This window comes from Bos grunniens, chromosome 14 (genome assembly GCF_055505025.1).
Source record: "Bos grunniens cultivar Pamir isolate PY7600 chromosome 14, Bosgru_T2T1.0, whole genome shotgun sequence".
Taxonomy (NCBI): Eukaryota; Metazoa; Chordata; class Mammalia; order Artiodactyla; family Bovidae; genus Bos; species Bos grunniens.
Genome location: NC_141178.1, coordinates 83,637,322 through 83,652,246, shown reverse-complemented (window position 1 = coordinate 83,652,246; position 14,925 = coordinate 83,637,322). Strand labels below are relative to the sequence as shown.

The 14,925-nt window shown below is 66.3% G+C and overlaps 3 protein-coding genes across 24 annotated transcripts; 1 reads left to right on the top strand and 2 right to left on the bottom strand.

The window, feature by feature from the left end:
• Positions 1–60: 60 nt before the first annotated feature.
• RECQL4 (RecQ like helicase 4) lies at positions 61–6,655 on the top strand. 6 transcript variants are annotated; one of them, XM_086337969.1, is made up of 23 exons: positions 61–271; positions 336–369; positions 493–593; positions 831–971; positions 1,275–1,876; positions 1,969–2,068; positions 2,146–2,272; positions 2,381–2,491; positions 2,593–2,721; positions 2,806–2,898; positions 2,975–3,111; positions 3,506–3,589; positions 3,690–3,842; positions 3,915–4,094; positions 4,166–4,307; positions 4,387–4,649; positions 4,729–5,014; positions 5,086–5,215; positions 5,294–5,460; positions 5,534–5,714; positions 5,796–5,949; positions 6,108–6,216; positions 6,307–6,655. In XM_086337969.1, the coding sequence occupies exons 1-23, from the start codon at positions 188–190 to the stop codon at positions 6,429–6,431; spliced, it is 3,633 nt and encodes a 1,210-aa protein (XP_086194095.1). In that variant the 5' UTR covers positions 61–187; the 3' UTR covers positions 6,432–6,655. The 6 variants fall into 6 exon arrangements, 5 of the variants coding, with proteins under 5 accessions (XP_086194095.1, XP_086194094.1, XP_086194093.1 ...); XM_086337968.1 differs by having other exon boundaries at positions 62–271; positions 3,669–3,842; XM_086337967.1 differs by having other exon boundaries at positions 62–271; positions 2,590–2,721; positions 3,669–3,842.
• A 56-nt stretch (positions 6,656–6,711) lies between these two features.
• On the bottom strand, positions 6,712–8,812 carry SLC33A2 (solute carrier family 33 member 2). Of its 6 annotated transcripts, none has more exons than XR_015141317.1 (5): positions 7,856–8,812; positions 7,396–7,729; positions 7,192–7,316; positions 7,016–7,125; positions 6,712–6,931 (listed from the first exon to the last, which is right to left on the bottom strand). XR_015141317.1 is itself a non-coding variant. In XM_086338056.1 (5 exons), the coding sequence occupies exons 1-5, from the start codon at positions 8,541–8,543 to the stop codon at positions 6,758–6,760; spliced, it is 1,245 nt and encodes a 414-aa protein (XP_086194182.1). In that variant the 5' UTR covers positions 8,544–8,812; the 3' UTR covers positions 6,712–6,757. The 6 variants fall into 6 exon arrangements, 3 of the variants coding, with proteins under 3 accessions (XP_086194182.1, XP_086194181.1, XP_086194183.1); XR_015141318.1 differs by having other exon boundaries at positions 7,544–7,729; XM_086338056.1 differs by having other exon boundaries at positions 7,396–7,543.
• Positions 8,813–10,043: 1,231 nt separating this feature from the next.
• GPT (glutamic--pyruvic transaminase) lies at positions 10,044–14,459 on the bottom strand. 12 transcript variants are annotated; one of them, XM_086338022.1, is made up of 12 exons: positions 13,999–14,459; positions 12,747–12,912; positions 12,417–12,506; positions 12,234–12,342; positions 11,930–12,063; positions 11,598–11,841; positions 11,363–11,442; positions 11,137–11,273; positions 10,847–11,021; positions 10,614–10,769; positions 10,408–10,520; positions 10,044–10,337 (listed from the first exon to the last, which is right to left on the bottom strand). In XM_086338022.1, exons 2-12 carry the CDS (start codon positions 12,906–12,908, stop codon positions 10,247–10,249), a joined length of 1,491 nt encoding a protein of 496 aa, XP_086194148.1. In that variant the 5' UTR covers positions 12,909–12,912; positions 13,999–14,459; the 3' UTR covers positions 10,044–10,246. The 12 variants fall into 12 exon arrangements, with proteins under 12 accessions (XP_086194148.1, XP_086194145.1, XP_086194147.1 ...); XM_086338019.1 differs by having other exon boundaries at positions 10,607–10,772; positions 13,999–14,126; XM_086338021.1 differs by having other exon boundaries at positions 10,614–10,772; positions 13,999–14,126.
• Positions 14,460–14,925: the final 466 nt, after the last annotated feature.

Sequence of the window (14,925 nt, the reverse complement as noted above, 5' to 3'; positions counted from 1 at the left end):
CCGTCGCGCGCCGCGATGACGTAAACGCACCTTATTGGTTGCCACAGCTGGACCCCGTGGATTGGCTGCCCCAGCCCAGGGGCCCCCGCGGTGTTACGCCTCCAACGCTGCCGAGCGTCCCCATTGGCTGGTGGCCGTCTTCGCCCTCTAGGCGGGAGATTCGCCGGGCGCCAAGCTTCCGGTGACCATGGAGCGGCTGCGGGACGTGCGGGAGCTGCTGCAGGCGTGGGAGCGCGCATTTCGGCGGCAGAGCGGGCGGCGGCCGGGCAAGGTGCGGGCTGCCCGTGGGCGGGGAGCTGAGGGCGCGGCATCCGCCTGACGCGTTCCCTTTACAGGAAGACGTGGAAGCGGCGCCCGAGGAGACCCGCGGTGAGCCCGCGGGCGCGGGGCGGAGGGAGTGGCCAAAGCCGTGGGCCGGGGGCGGGAGGCCTCCACGCCCCCTCCCGGGGGAATCCTGAGTCCTCAACTCCGATCCCCCGACCCCGCTCTCAGCGCTGTACCGAGAGTACCGCTCCCTGAAGAAAGCTCTGGGCCAGGCCGGTGGCGTCGAGCCTCACGGCTCGGGGCAGTCGTTTCCCGTGGCGGCCGAGCAGGTACCTGAGCTCGACATCCCAACCTCTGGGTCAACAGCCTGTATGCCGGAGCCGGGAGGAGTCGTGACCCCACCTCCGTGGGGCACAGAGCTCGGTGGGAGCGGGGGGCAGAGGGGGAAGTGTAAGAGGGTGGAGGAAGGACAGCCCCTCCTCGGGTTTCTCGGGGGTGGAGACATCTCTGTTCCTCGCCACACACCAGCTTCTTCGTGGTTTAGGTCTCTCCACTGTCTCCTGCAGATGTTGGAGCCCAGTTGCTGGGGGCACCACTTGAATCGGGCTGCTACCCAGAGTCCCCATCCTCCCTCAAGGTGGAGCCCTCAGGAGTCTGCGCAGGATTATGGGAAGAGGCTTAAGGCCAACCTAAAGGGCAGTCTGCAGGTGAGGGGTGAGGGCCCGGCAGACAGTGCATCCATCCTGGGTCCAGAGCTGCAGGTGGCCCCAGGCAGAATTACCAGATGCCCATCCCTGTCAAGTCTCTCACGGGTAGTCTCATGCTCACCTGTGCACACACAGCCAGCACAGCTCCACAGAGGAGCTCCAAGTCAGCCTCTACCTTCAGCTTCCTTTACATCCCAACCTTTTGCTTCTCACCTTACCCAGCTGTTACAGGTGGGCCTCCAGCACGTATGAGTCTGTAGCACCCCAAGGGCCTGAGTTCCTGCTTGCTTGTCTCCCTCCCAGGCTAGGTCAACCCTGGGCCGGATACCCCGGCTTGCACAAAGATCCTCCTCCAAGATCCCTTCACCGGAGCCATCAGGCACAGCAGCTGCCCCCATCTCTCCAGAAAATGTCAATGAAGTGCTCCCTCAGCCTCCCAGGCCCCAGCTGAGGCCAGGCCGGCTCCAGCAGCTGAGGGCATCCCTGAGCCTGCGACTGGGCTCCCTCGACCCTGATTGGCTGCAGCGGTGTCACAACAGGACCCCAGATTTTCTGGAGGTTCCCAGGACCTGCCAGCCTGGCCTGGGTGCAGAGGATTCACAGCTTCTGACTCCAGTTGTTGAGTCTGTCCTTAGCCCCAGAGCTGGTCCTGAGGTGCCTTTGCAGGACCCAGAGACTCCAGCCCTACCAGCAGCTGCTGTCAGTGCAGGGAAGTGTCAGCCTGTTGACCGTCAAGGCAAGAAGCGGAGACAGAGTGGGGAGTTGGAGAGAAGGCTTGCACAGACCCAGCAGGGCACTGACCAAGCAGGACCCCTGCCTGAGGGAGCTGGGGCTGCAGGGCCTGCAGAAGACTGTCCAGATCAGCCTGTGAAGGCACAGCCCCCAGGCAGGACCCCAGCCTCCAGGTATCACTGCTCTAACCTCCCAGCAGGGCTGCCCTCAGTTGAGCCAGTGTGGGGAGGGCTGTGGGCACTGCCGACCTGTGCGTTTCTTCCAGATCTGCCATCCAGGACAGGGGGAACTATGTGCGGCTCAACATGAAGCAGCGACGCTATGTGCGGGGCCGGGCCCTGCGGGGCAGGCTCCTTCGCAAGCAGGTGAGGAGGTGGTACCGGGTGCTCCCCTCACCTGTCCTGCTGCTTGCCCTGTGACCCTTCTTTGTGTCCCCAACCAGGCATGGAAGCAGAAGTGGCAGAAAAAAGGGGAGTGTTTTGGGGGTGGTCAGCCCAGAGCCCCAGCCCAGGATTCTTGCTCCCAGCATGGGCAGCTCAGCCAATGGGCGTCCCGATGCCCTCAGCCCGGTAAGGCCTCTGACCTGGACGCCAGCCTGCTTACAGGGGTGTCGTGCTCTTTGGGGAGGCAATTCTGGCTCAAGCAAAGGCCCTACTAACTCCCTGCTTCTGGTCCAGAACCTCTCCTGGTCCCTCAGAAGGATGTCAAGGTTGCAGATGGTGCACAGACCCAGCCCACCTTACAGGAAGCATTCCTGAGGACAGGTGCGGCCTGCTGCCAAGTCTCTGGTGAGTGAAGAGTTGGAGGAGAGGCTGTAGCAAGTTGCTTTCTTGGTAGTATGATGCCATACCCGCCCAGGGCGCCTATGCTGTTCATCTGTTCTCAGCAGGTGAAGACGACGCTGAGCCTGGGGCACCTGAGCTGCTGGTGCCCACGGGGCAGTCTGTGTCCAGAATGCCCTGTCCACCTCTTTCCGTGCCTCCACTCTACCCACCGGGGCCCTCGGGTCAGGTGGCAGGTCAGCAGATGCCTAACAGCTCAGGCCTGGACGGAAGGGTTAAGACGAGTTGGCGCCAAGCTAACTTGACACCTGTGTCCACAGACACACCGGCTGAGGTGTTTCAGGCCCTGGAGCAACTGGGGCACCACGCCTTCTACCCCGGGCAGGAGCGTGTGGTCATGCGGGTCCTGTCTGGTGAGTTGGCGGGCAGGAGTGTGGCGGGGCTGGGGCCAGGCTTCAGGATGGCTGTCTTGACTCTGGATCATACCAGGCATGTCCACCCTGCTGGTGCTGCCCACGGGGGCTGGCAAGTCCCTGTGCTACCAGCTCCCAGCGCTGCTCTACTTCCGGCGAAGCCCCTGCCTCACCCTGGTCATCTCTCCTCTCACGTCACTCATGGATGACCAGGTAGGTGGACAGGGCCCACGGACACACGTCAAAAGCAAGGACTGGTATCCATGGCTCTGCCGACTCACTTGGGCTGCTGTTTCTTGCCCCACCCCCACCCCAGAGCTGCAAGTTATCAGGCCCTCTCCACTCTGTCCACAGTCGGCAGTGGCCCAAAGGCACAGGGACACGGCTGCTTAGACCTAGTCCCACCCACCAGAGGAGCAGCTTGGTAGGAGCAGCCCCAATGGGACCAGTCCCCAGTGCGCCTCAGTCAAGGTCCACGGGCGGCTCTGGCCTCTTCTCCCCAAAGGGCCTGGAGGGGAGCCAGCAGTAGTTGTCAGGTGAAACCACGCTGGAAGGCCTTTGGGAAAGGGCCAGGGCCGTGGAACAGGCTGCGCTCCTGTACCTGCAGCTCTCTGGCCTGCCCCCCGGCTTGAAGGGGGCCTGCATTCACTCAGGGATGACCAAGAAGCAGAGGGACTCTGCCCTGCAGAAGGTGAGGGGGCCTCCCAGGGCCAGATGGGCGGAGCAGCGGGTGGAGCTGGGTGCCGCTGCTGACCAGCGGGCCTCCTCAGGCTCGTGCGGCCCGCGTGCAGGTGCTGATGCTGTCCCCAGAGGCACTGGTCGGGGCCGGGGCCAGCACCCTCCTCTCTCAGCTGCCACCCGTCGCCTTTGCCTGCCTCGATGAGGCCCACTGCCTCTCTCAGTGGTCCCACAACTTCCGGCCTTGTTACTTGCGTGTCTGTCAGGTGAGCCTGGGCGGGTGGGGCAGTGTGCAGAGGGGCAGGGAGGGGACGGCTGGCTCACCACCCCCCTCACAGACGCTGCGGGACCAGATGGGCGTCCACTGCTTCCTGGGCCTTACAGCCACAGCCACACGCAGCACTGCCCTCGACGTGGCCTGGCACCTGGGCGTGACCGAGGAGTCCGTGCTCAGAGGGCCAGCTACCATTCCTGACAACCTGCACCTCTCCGTGTCCTCGGACAGGGACCCGGACCAGGTAAGCGTACGTGCGTGGGCCTGGCAGCGGTCTTGCCTCCCAGGTCTCTGCAGTGACCCTCGTCCCCACAGGCGCTGGTGACACTGCTGCGGAGTGACCGTTTCCGGGCTCTGGGCTCCGTCATCATCTACTGCCACAGGCGAGAGGACACAGAGCGTGTCGCCGCCCTGCTGCGCACCTGCCTGTGTGATGCCCAGGATCCGGGGCCCCATGGTGAGGTGGAGGCAGGCCTGTGCCCGCAGACGCACCCCGAGCACGCACCCCACCTGACTGCCCTGTGTCTTCTCTGTAGGCCGAGCGCTGGAGGCCGTGGCCGAGGCCTACCATGCTGGCCTGTGCAGCCGAGAGCGGCGGCGGGTGCAGCGGGCCTTCATGGAGGGCCGGCTGCGCATGGTGGTGGCCACGGTGGCCTTCGGGATGGGGCTGGACCGGCCGGACGTGCGGGCGGTGTTGCACCTGGGGCTGCCCCCCAGCTTTGAGACCTACGTGCAGGCAGTGGGTCGTGCAGGGCGTGACGGGCAGCCGGCACACTGCCACCTCTTCCTCCGGCCCCAGGTGGGTGCCCACCCCACCCCCCGCAGTTCCCCCATCCCCGCCCGGGGCTGTGCCCCATGTTCACGCCACTCTGCCCCAGGGCCAGGACCTGCGGGAGCTACGCAGACACGTGCACGCCAACGCCGTGGATTTCTTTGCTGTGAAGAGGCTGGTGCAGCGTGTGTTCCCTCCCTGTGCTTGTGCCCGGCAGCCCCCAGAGCAAGAGGGCAGCAGGAGCGAGGAAGGGCACTTGGCCGGGGCCCCTGTAGCTGCGAGTGCCCAGGATTCTGGCCAGCCCAGCATCCCACACACACCCCGGTGCCCAGGCCATGAGCGGGTGCTCCCAGTGCAGCCAACCGTTCAGGCCCTGGACATGCCGGAGGAGGGTGAGGAACGGGTGTGCGCGGCGGGGGTGGGGGTTCCCACAGACCCCGAGTGAGCTCTGCTCTGCCCACAGCCATTGAGACGCTGCTGTGCTACCTGGAGCTGCACCCACGGCGCTGGCTGAAGCTGCTGGCACCCACCTATGCCCGCTGCCACCTGCGCTGGCCTGGGGGCCCCACCCAGCTCCAGGCCCTGGCCCGCAGGTGAGCACACATCCCACCCGAGCTGTCTACTGGGACAGAGTACAGGGCTGCCAATCACATGCCACTCCCCTGGCATAGGTGCCCCCCACTGGCTCTGTGCTTGGCCCAGCAGCACCCCGACACGAAGCAGGGATGCAGTTCTGTGGAGCTGGATCTGGTTGAGCTGGCGGACTCTACGGGCTGGGAGCTGGGCCCTGTGCGGCGAGCTCTCCTCCAGCTGCAGTGGGACCCAGAGCCCGGGACAGGTGCGCCCACCCCCAGCCCCGCTTGCCACCCACTCTCCACCCCTTGGCCAGTTTTTGACATCCTATCTGGCAGGTGTGCCCCAGGGCACTGGGGTGCTGGTGGAGTTCAGGGAGACGGCCTTCCGCCTGCACAGCCCAGGGGACCTGACGGCCCAGGAGAGGGACCAGATTTGCGACTTCCTGCACAGCCGTGTGCAGGCCCGAGAGCGAGAGGCCCTGGCCAACCTGCACCACACTTTCCGGGCTTTTCACAGGTGCACGTGGAGGTGGGCAGGCCGTGGGCCACCCCACCCTTCCCCTAGGCAGGCCCCTCTGACAGGCTCTCCCCTCCACAGCGTGGCCTTCCCCAGCTGCGGGCCATGCCTGGAGCAGCCCGCCTGGGAGCGCAGCAGCAGGCTCAAGGCCTTGCTCAGTCACTACTTTGAAGAAGAGTCAGAACAGCCGGGGGGCCTGGAGACAGAAGATGACCCCGAGCTGGGACAGGACAGGGTGAGTGTCAGGGCCTAGAGGGGTGGCTGCAGAGGATGCGCCGTCTGCAGGCACATACCCGCCTCTTGCTGGCACCATGACAAGCCCGTGCGCAACACTGAGCTGTGCAGAAGAGCGAGCAGGGGAAGCTGGGCTGGCCTGACTTGTCCCCGCCACAGCTCCAGGACTGGGAAGACCAGATCCGCCGGGACATCCGCCAGCTCCTGTCCTCCTGGCCAGAGCAGCGGTTCTCAGGCAGGGCTGTGGCCCGCGTCTTCCATGGCATCGGTGCGGACCTGGGAGGCCTAGCCCTGCGGGAGGTGGGGGCTGGGGGCACATCTGGGCCGGAGTCCTCAGCCTCGTCTCCTCCCCCTCCAGGGAGTCCCTGCTATCCGGCCCAGGTGTTTGGGCGGGACCGGCGCTTCTGGAGGAAGTACCTGCACCTGAGCTTCCCTGCCCTCATGCACCTGGCCACACAGGAGCTCCTGCTGTGGGGCCGCTGACCACCCTGCTGCAGAGCACCCAGTGCCCCCGTGTCCCAGACAGGGGCCTAAGTGGGGCTGCAAGGCCACAGCGTGGGGGTGTCAGGTGTAGTGGGTCCTCAGGGTAAAGATGGAGGAGGATGCAGTGATCAGGACAGTGGCCCACCACCCTGAACACAGGCCACCACCAGGAGCACGGGGGCAGAGAGGCCCCAAAGTGCAGAATAAAAGTTGCATGAGTTGTTTTTAGGATCCTTCCTTCCATTGGGAACCCCATAGTCTGGGGATGACTGCACAGTACTTATCCCAGAAGCACACTCCACTTTATTGATGTTCTGCCTTTCAGCTCAGGCCAGGGCACTGGGCGCAAAGCCCAGGTACAGCATGGGGGTGGCTGAGAGAGCTAAGAAGAGAGAGAAGCAGAGGCGTGGCCCCAGGCTATCAGCCAGGGCTCCTGCCAGCGTGCCCACCAGCAGCTTCCCTAGCAGCTCCAGAGTGGCCAGGAGACTGTAGTGTGTGGCCTGCAGGGTGGACGGAGAATGTCATGTCAGGACCTCCTTGGACTCCAGGCCCACAGTCCCCGATGTTGCAGCCATGTTTCTCACCTGCAGGGCACTGGGTGCCAGCTGACTGCAGCGCATCATCATGGTGAAGGTGGTGGTTGTGACCAAGCCCCCCAGGAGGTGCTGCAGACACAGGCTCAGCAGGGTTGCCCCTGGGAGGGTGTGGGTCAGCAGGGCCCAGGACCCCAGGCTCCTCCCCCCTGTGGCCCACCCCTCACCTCTCAGGACTGTGCCAGGGACAGGGTTGGTTCTGGGGCTGTTCAGCTGAAAGAGCAGGGCAGTCTGGTAGGCCAGGCCCCCAAGACGGAACCAAAGCACTGACCTCAGGAGGGGCAGTGGCTGCCTGAGGGGGAGACAGCAGGTCAGAGGGCACAGGGAAGGAGAGGGGAGCAGGTGGGCAGGGCACGCTGAGGGGGGCTCACCAACACCTGGCCAGCAGGACCCCACCCAGGGATGAGCCGGCAATGGAGCAGAGCACAGCACCCACACCGTTCCACAGCCCCAGCTCTGCAGTGGAGATGCCACCGTCCAGCAAGAGCAGTGGGAACAGGCCGCTGGCACCCTGCTCACCTGTGGAGAGAAAGTCAGTAGGGGCAGCCTGCCCTGCTTCTCCACCTCGGCCTCAGTCACGCTCCCCCAGCCCTGCCTCTGCTGGGCCACAAACGCCAGCAGACAGATGAGGCTAGGCTTTGGCCAAATTCAGGGTCAGCACAAAGCAGCTCAGAGAGGCCTGAAGGGGTGTCACTGGGGCTAGACCTGCAGGATAGGAAACAAGGCCCAGCCACAGTCAGGGTGGGCTCCAGCCTTCAGATCAGACCCCACAGAGGGAAGGCAGTCCCGCGCCAGTTCCTGGGGACCCACCTGTGCTACTGCCTGACTTACCCAGTTTGTAGGTGAGCACGAAGCCCGCTGTCCACAGGGTCCCAGGCACGGCCAGCAAGTCCTGCTGAAGGCGCAGGCTGGGGCGGGGGTGCGCTGAGGGCGGGGGTACAGGCAGCTGTCGCAGGGCGGGCGCCACCCAGGCCGCGGCCGCAGCCAGCCAGTAGGTGGCGGCCAGGAGCAGGAAGAGCAGCGTCCAGGAGAGCGCGGGCAGGAGAGCCAGCAGCCCGCCGCTGGCCAGCGCGGCCCCCAGCTTGTAAGCAACCACCTGCACGGTATTGCCGGGCCCCAGCTCGGCTGGCTCCAGGAGCCGCACGGCCAGCATGTCCAGGGCCACGTCCTGCACGGCCGCAGCCAGATTCAGCAGCAGGAGCAGCGCCGCCACCGGGACAGGCAGCGCGGCCCCGCCAGGGCCGGCAGGAGGCAGGGTTGCCAGCAGCCCGCACAGCAGGCCCAGGGCAGCCGTGCTGAGCGCCAGCCAGCCCCTTGAGGAGCCCCACTTGTCTACCAGCGGGGCCCAAACGAGCTTGAACAGCCACGGCGCGTACAGCGCCTTGGCCAGCCCCACGCGCGTCAGGGAAAGGCCGCGGGCGCGCAGCAGCACGGGCAGCAGGCCTGACTGCAGGCCGTAGGGCAGGCCCTGCACCAGGTAGAGACCAGCTAGGGGCAGCAGCTTCCCGAGCATGGCCATGGCCAGAGGGCGCGGCCCTGGGGCGGGGGCTGCGTTCAGGGCCAGACTGGGGCGGGATGAGGGGTCCCACTCAGCAGGGGCAGGGCGGTTCCCAGGGGGGTCCGGTCCGTCCAGTCGCGATGGGGTTAGGGGTGACACAGCGGCATGACTGGGGCTGGGTCAGGGGTGGCCAAGCTGACATCCGCGAACACGCCTTCGGGTCCCGCGGGCTCAGGCCCCCGGAGAGCTGGACGTCTTGGCTGCGGGGTTGGGTAGCCCTCGCGCGCCACAGCGCAGCCCGGAAATAAGGCGGCCATAGAGAACGCGGGCGGGCTAGAGCGCCGACAGCCCGCGCGCGCCCCTGGTGGCCGACTGGCTTCGAACGTCGGAAACTGGGACCCATCCAGGGCCCTCCCCGGCCGTCTGATCCGCTCCCAGACGCCACTCAGCCTCCGGAAGTGCCGCAGATGTCCCACGGGGGCTTTCGCTGGGTCGCCTACAGCCCCACAGAACAGCTGTCCTCTCAAGCCTCCACTGCTGCTTCCTTGGTTCCGGTGCCCCTTAGCTCCCTGAGGTCGTGGTCTCAGCGCCCTCTGCAACCGGTGGCTGAAGAGGGTCGTGGGAAAGGCCCGAGCCCTGTTCATCCCAGGGACGCATCCGGCTGCTGCCCCGAAGGCCCTCGTGTCCAGTCAGGAGGCCCCGAGAGCCTGTCTAGGCTCCAGCTGGCCTCAGCGAGGAGGCAGTTCCCGCCCCGCAAGGGGAAACCCGAGCCTGAGCGCAGGGTCTCACACAGCCTCTTCGGCCCAAAGCTGTGCTGATGCCTGAGGACACCTGAGGCCCAGGGGAGCGAGTGAAGCTTGCACTGTGGCTAAGAACCCCCTCCAGAGCTGAGTTCGGAGCTTGGCCAGTAGTCTCCCCATGCCTGTGGATCTCTGAAGCCACCCAACCCTTAAACCAACTCATAGGCACTTTAGCCAAGACCCTTGGTCAGCTGCCAAGGCCACGTGGAGTAAGTTTCCTGTCATTTCTAGGCATTTGGGGGGGGGGGGGCGGGGGCAGGTTTCTTCTTCTGTGAAATGGGGACTAAAGTGCCCACCACAGAGGACCCACAACAGTGACAGTAGGTGCTCATCCTTGAGGGCTGGGGTCCTAAACCTGCCCCAGCTCTGAGGGGGCCTCCTCTCTGTTTTCCAGCCCAAGGACTGCATTTGCACGTGGATGTCACACACTCCACACACAGCATGACAAAGGCTGTGACCCATGTGCCCTTCCTCCCCCCATTCCTTAGCCGACATCGCTCCTCCTGAAGCTGTCAAAAGTAGCAGAACCGCTGTCACCTGCCCCGTTTGGAGAACCAAGGCACCCTCCTTGCCCTCTCACGGTTGCTTGGTTTCCCTCTGCCAACTCTGCCAGTTCCCATCCAGCCAACTCCATCCTGTAAGAATGTCTGCTCCTCAGGAAGCCCTCCTTGACCATCCCCCCTGGCCCCCAGGCCTGCACAGAACCCAGACAGACAGGCAGTCAGGAGTGGACAAGACTGTGAAGGTGCACATGGGTGTGCACGCAGCCTCCAAGCAGCCCGACCAGCCCATTGCTTTATTAGGGCCTGCGGAGGGGCAGGGGCTCGGCCACACGGCCAGCAGGAGCAAGTCCAGAGGCCCCAGGGCAGAGTGCCCTCAGTCGGAGGTCGTCCCTACTGGCCGGCCCTGGCCTCTGACGAGTCCTCAGGAGTACTCGCGGGTGAACTTCACATGGAACTGGCTCAGCTTCTCCAGCAGGGGCCGTAGCTTCTCCATGGGGGGCAGAATAGTCATCCTGAAAGGGGGGGAAAAGTAAGCCAATGCGGTGGGGGTCGAGGGGAGGGGCTGCGCAAGCAGGGCCTCACCGAAAGTGGTAGGTGCCTTCCCGTTGTCCAAAGCCACTCCCAGGCACCACGCAGATGCCAGTCTCCTCTAGGAGGCGCAGGCAGAAGAACATGTCGGGAGCCAGGCCCAGCTCCTGGGGGTTTGGGAGGAGGACGGGAGGGGACGCTCAGGGAGGACGTCCCCGGCCCCGCGGGCCCTGCCCGGCCTGCCCGTCCTTACTTCGGACCTGAGCGCGCTGCACCGCACGCGGGGGCAGCTGCACGCGCGGGAACGAATACATGGCGCCCTGCACCGGATTGCAGCGGATGCCGGGAGCTTCGTTGAAGACCTGCTCCGTGAGCTTGGCCTTGGCAGCCAGCTCGGCCAGCACCGCCCGCCTCTCCTGCTGCCGAGGGGGTAGGGTTGGTCAAGCCAGGCCGGGGCGCAGGCGCCCCTACGCCCGTGGCCCCGCCCACTCACCGCCTGGAACCGCGGGAAGGAGGGGTCTGAGGGCGCCGGCGGGCTGACAGCCACGTCGAGCAGGACCTGGCCCGGGGTGGGTGGGCACAGCCGCACGCTCCGCAGCTTCTGCATCTGCTGCTTCACTGCAGCGTCCATATTCACCACCTCCACGTAGCCGCCGCGGAAGCCGCACCTGCGAGGCGAAGACAGGCGTCGAGGCAGGGCTGGCAAGGAGGGGCCAGCCTGGCGGCGACGAGAGCCCGGCCGTCGCCCAGGTTCTGGGCTCCACCCGCCCAGCCCGCACGCACTCGCCCATGTAGCCCTTGGAGATCGAGTGGAAGGAGGCGAGCTCCTGTTGCGCCGCGTACGGCGGCCCCATCTCCGTGAGCACCTTCTTGAACGAGTGGAACTGCGAGCTCTCGGCATACACGTTGTCTTGGTACACCTGGATGGGTGGCCGGGAGACAGCGGGCCACGTCACCTGGGCGCGCGTCGCCGCCCGCCACCCCCTCCCCGCGGGCGCCCAGCCAGCACCTCATCGGCCAATAGGAAAAGCTTCTCCTCAAAGGCGAAGCGGATCACGTCCTCGATGCACTCGCGGGTCTGCACCTGCCCTGGGGCGCGGGGGTGCGACAGGTCCGGGGTCAGCCGAAGGGGCGCTCTGCTCTGCGCAGGGCGGCGGGCGGAGGGAAAGGCTGACCCAGGCGCGGTGGACAGGGGTGCCTGTTCGGGCCGGGGCGGCGGGGCGGGGACGGGTGGGGACGCGCACCGGTGGGGTTCCCAGGGTTGATGACGCAGAGCGCGCGGGGGCGGCAGTGGTCACGCGCCTGGCGCAGCGCGCGCCGCAGCTCGGCCACGTCGAGCGCCCAGGCACGCTCCTCGTCCAGGTAGTAGTCCACCTGCACCGCGTTGAACTCGGCCAGCGCGGCGGAGTAGAGTGGATACTGAGGGATAGGGATAAGCACGCCCGTGCGCGTGCGACCCTCGCCGGTTACCAGCAACTTCAGCACCGTCTGCGGGCGGGATGGGAGGTGGGGTTGGCAGACCCTCCCGGCTGCGCACTAGGAGCCACGGTGGCTTCCCGCACTGGCCCCGGCCTACCACAATGGCATCGCTGGCCCCCGTGGACAGAAAGATGTTATTGGGGTCGGCAGGAATGCCTCCATCGCGCCGCTCGATGTACCGCGCCACATCCTCACGGATCATCTGGACGCCAGCGCTGATGCTGTAGGCCCCTGAGCGGGGAACGGGGCAGGACGGCCGGGGTGGGACAAGTGAGGTCCCCTCGCTGCCCTCGGAGGAGACCCGCCCCCCTTCCAGCGGGCCCACCCCTCTCCCGGGACAGCCTCCCTCCAGCTCCTGCTCACCACCCCTCCCCCAGGCTTGGGCGGGTTCTGGCGCTCACCCAGGCTGTGGCCCCCACACGCCTGCAAGATGCGCTCCGCCCTCCTCTTGGCGTCGTCGGGGAAGTCAGGGCTGTTCAGGAGATCGGGATGGACGCAGAGGGCCAGGACCTGGGAGGAGTGAGTGCTGAGGCCAGGGTCCACGGGCTGATGGGGGGAGGGTGCAGGGCAGTGCTGAGCCTCACCTGGCGCGGGAAGGTGATAGGGATCTGCCCCATGGCCTGTGCGTCCCCGATGTTGGCGCGGATGACCTCGGTGAAGGGCTTCTTTACGCCCTGGAGGGAGGCGGGGAGCGCAGTGATGGGGGAGCTTATCACTCCCACAGGCCTTGTCTCCTAAGGAGGTGGGGGCGGGGCACGTGGGACCAGAAAGGGGCCCTCTCACCAGGCCCCGGGGGCGGGCAGGGGTTGGGGGACCAGCCTGGGCCCCTCTTGCCAGGCCCGGGAGGTTGGGGGCTGGGGGGTAGGGTGTACCGCCTGGGGTCCTCTCGCCAGGCCCGGAGGGCAGGACCATACCTGGCGCAGCTCCTGCTCCAGCTCCAGTGCCCGCTGCACGATGGGGCCTCGCACCGCATACTCCACCCTCCGGACATAAGGATTCATGGAGTCCAGTGTCAGCACCTTCTCCTTCAGCCCATTTGCTGCCTCCTGGCTGTGCTCACCTGCCCTCAAGGCCATGACTCTGCTCAGATGGGCAGGAAGGAGGCTCAGGAGGCAGCAGGATCCAGAAGCAGGGGTGAGGTCAGCCGGTCCAGGCTCGATGGGCCAGGGCTGGGAAGGGGGAGCCTGGGAAGGGGCGCCCTCTTGGCTGCAGCCTGCTGGCCCCACTGAGAGGACAGAAGAGGCTGAAGGAGCCGGACTGCCAGGCCCCGCCCACCTGGGCACAGATCTGCCCTGGGAGCCACAGAGAGTGGGTGAGAAGGCAGGCGGGGCTTGGGGTGAGGCCTGGTGCCCGCCCAGCGTCCCCAGGACAGGGGACAGGAGACCCACATGGGGCAGGGACAGGCAGAAGTTGCCAGCAGCTCTGTGGGACCAGGCCTGCGGGCAGGGAGGGGGTGAGCGCCCTGAGGGGTCCACAGAGCTGGGAGGGCTGGGCCCCCAAGGGAGCGGGACTAAGGCCCAGGACCTCAGCATAGTTACCCCAGTAGGGCTCGGCCAAGGCCCAGCCCTCTCGGACCCCCCATCTTTGCTCCCGGCCAGCAGAGCAGGCCTGTCTCCCGGGTAACTGAGCCAGGCCTCAGGCATCTTGGGGCTGTTGGGGGAGGGGAGCGAGGCCCTCCTGCGCTGGGGCCAGGCCTGGGCCAGCAAGAGCCTGTGTCTGGAGCTTGGTCCCCCATCGGCGCTGCAAGGCTGGAGTCTCTGAGCTGGGGTGCTGGGAGTGGGGGTGCTGGGCAGCTCCGGGCCTTCGCAGGGCCCTCGGGACACCTCTGCAGCTCTGGGCTGCTGTCCTGCCCTTTTGCCAAACACGTACCAGCCTGGAGCTGCCCTTGGGGCTGCACCGGGGGCAAGGTGACCTAAGCGCCCCCTCCCTGAGGCTCCTGATTGGTGCAAAGAGTGGGAAGGGAGCTGTGATAAGCCTCGGGGCCCACCTCTGCAGGCCCTGCAGGGAGCGATAGGCCCCATGTGGCCTGCCCAGCCCCAGGCTCCAACCCCACGCCGAGGGTCAGGGAGCACCCTCTCAGCGGAGCTGGACAGGCCTGTGGCGCGCCAGCCCCTCAGCTCCCGCGGGCGGGAGAGGAAACCGGAGCCCAGGCAGCTGGCCTCTCACCTCGTGCCTCCTGCTCCTCGGCCACCGCTGCCTCCCAGAGCGCAGGCCTCTCTGGCCCCCAGGCAGGAGCGCTGGCTGATACGGGCCCAGGCTCAGGCGGAGCCCGCCTCTGCCCGCCCCCTGGCAGCAGGGCCCAAGTGGCAGCTGTGGTGGCGAGTGGACCCTGGGCAGCCGCCCCGGCCCACACGCTAAATTTAACCGGCAGCCTGCCCCCGCAACCCCCCGCTCTGCTGGGGACATCCCTCCAACCACTCATGTTCAGGGAAGGGTGGGACCGCGGACCCTGGGCTGACCAGGTAAGTCAGTGTCCAGCAGAGAGGGTGACCCCAGCCTATGGCACCTAGCACTCGTGGCCAGGCCAAGCAACCTGCCGGGGACAGACAAGCTGGCAGGGCCCAAGCCCTCCCAAGTGAGGCCCCTAAGCAGCCCTGTCACCCTAACGCATCATGCCTGGCCAGCTCAGAGCCTGTTTGCCAGCCCAAGCGGAAGCTGGCAGCCAGGGCCCCGGGGCTGCATGCCAGGAACGGGGAACCCACCCCCGACAGGGAGGCTTCTGACACGAGCCTTGAACCGCTTTGCCCTGCTGGCTCTGGCCAAGAGCCTTATGGGAAATACCCTCTCCTCTTCTAAAGCAGGGTCCTTGCCCTCCAACGAGGACACCCTCAGCCCTGGCCCCCCAAGGAGTGTCCTTCCAAAGCTACTTCTTCCGCTCAAGAAAGCAAAGTATTACAGAGGGGCCTCCAGGAGCCTGGGAGGCAGGGTGCAGAAGGGCTAGGCTTCTTGCCTGACGGGCATGTGCCCCACACCCACGCGGGGCTGGGCACCCTGAGCGAGCCCCAGCGTGCGCTACGGGCCTCGGTGCTCACGGGGCAGGCCCAGCAACACAGCCGCTCCCTGCTGGCAACAGAGGCCCAGCTGAGACACACG

Bases quoted from the DNA above. Each gene is read 5' to 3' on its own strand.
- RECQL4 (XM_086337967.1), top strand. From the start codon at position 188: ATGGAGCGGCTGCGGGACGTGCGGGAGCTGCTGCAGGCGTGGGAGCGC. The intron at 272-335 runs GTGCGGGCTGCC...TTCCCTTTACAG, and splicing joins GCGGGCGGCGGCCGGGCAAG to GAAGACGTGGAAGCGGCGCC. The intron at 594-830 runs GTACCTGAGCTC...TGTCTCCTGCAG, and splicing joins TTCCCGTGGCGGCCGAGCAG to ATGTTGGAGCCCAGTTGCTG.
- SLC33A2 (XM_086338055.1), bottom strand. From the start codon at position 8,543: ATGGCCATGCTCGGGAAGCTGCTGCCCCTAGCTGGTCTCTACCTGGTG. The intron at 7,544-7,855 runs GTAAGTCAGGCA...TTCTCTCCACAG, and splicing joins CGTGCTCACCTACAAACTGG to GTGAGCAGGGTGCCAGCGGC. The intron at 6,932-7,015 runs GTGAGAAACATG...TCCACCCTGCAG, and splicing joins TGGCACCCAGTGCCCTGCAG to GCCACACACTACAGTCTCCT.
- GPT (XM_086338019.1), bottom strand. From the start codon at position 12,908: ATGGCCTTGAGGGCAGGTGAGCACAGCCAGGAGGCAGCAAATGGGCTG. The intron at 12,507-12,746 runs GTATGGTCCTGC...GCCTCCCTCCAG, and splicing joins TGGAGCAGGAGCTGCGCCAG to GGCGTAAAGAAGCCCTTCAC. The intron at 12,064-12,233 runs GTGAGCGCCAGA...TTCCCCGCTCAG, and splicing joins GTGTGGGGGCCACAGCCTGG to GGGCCTACAGCATCAGCGCT.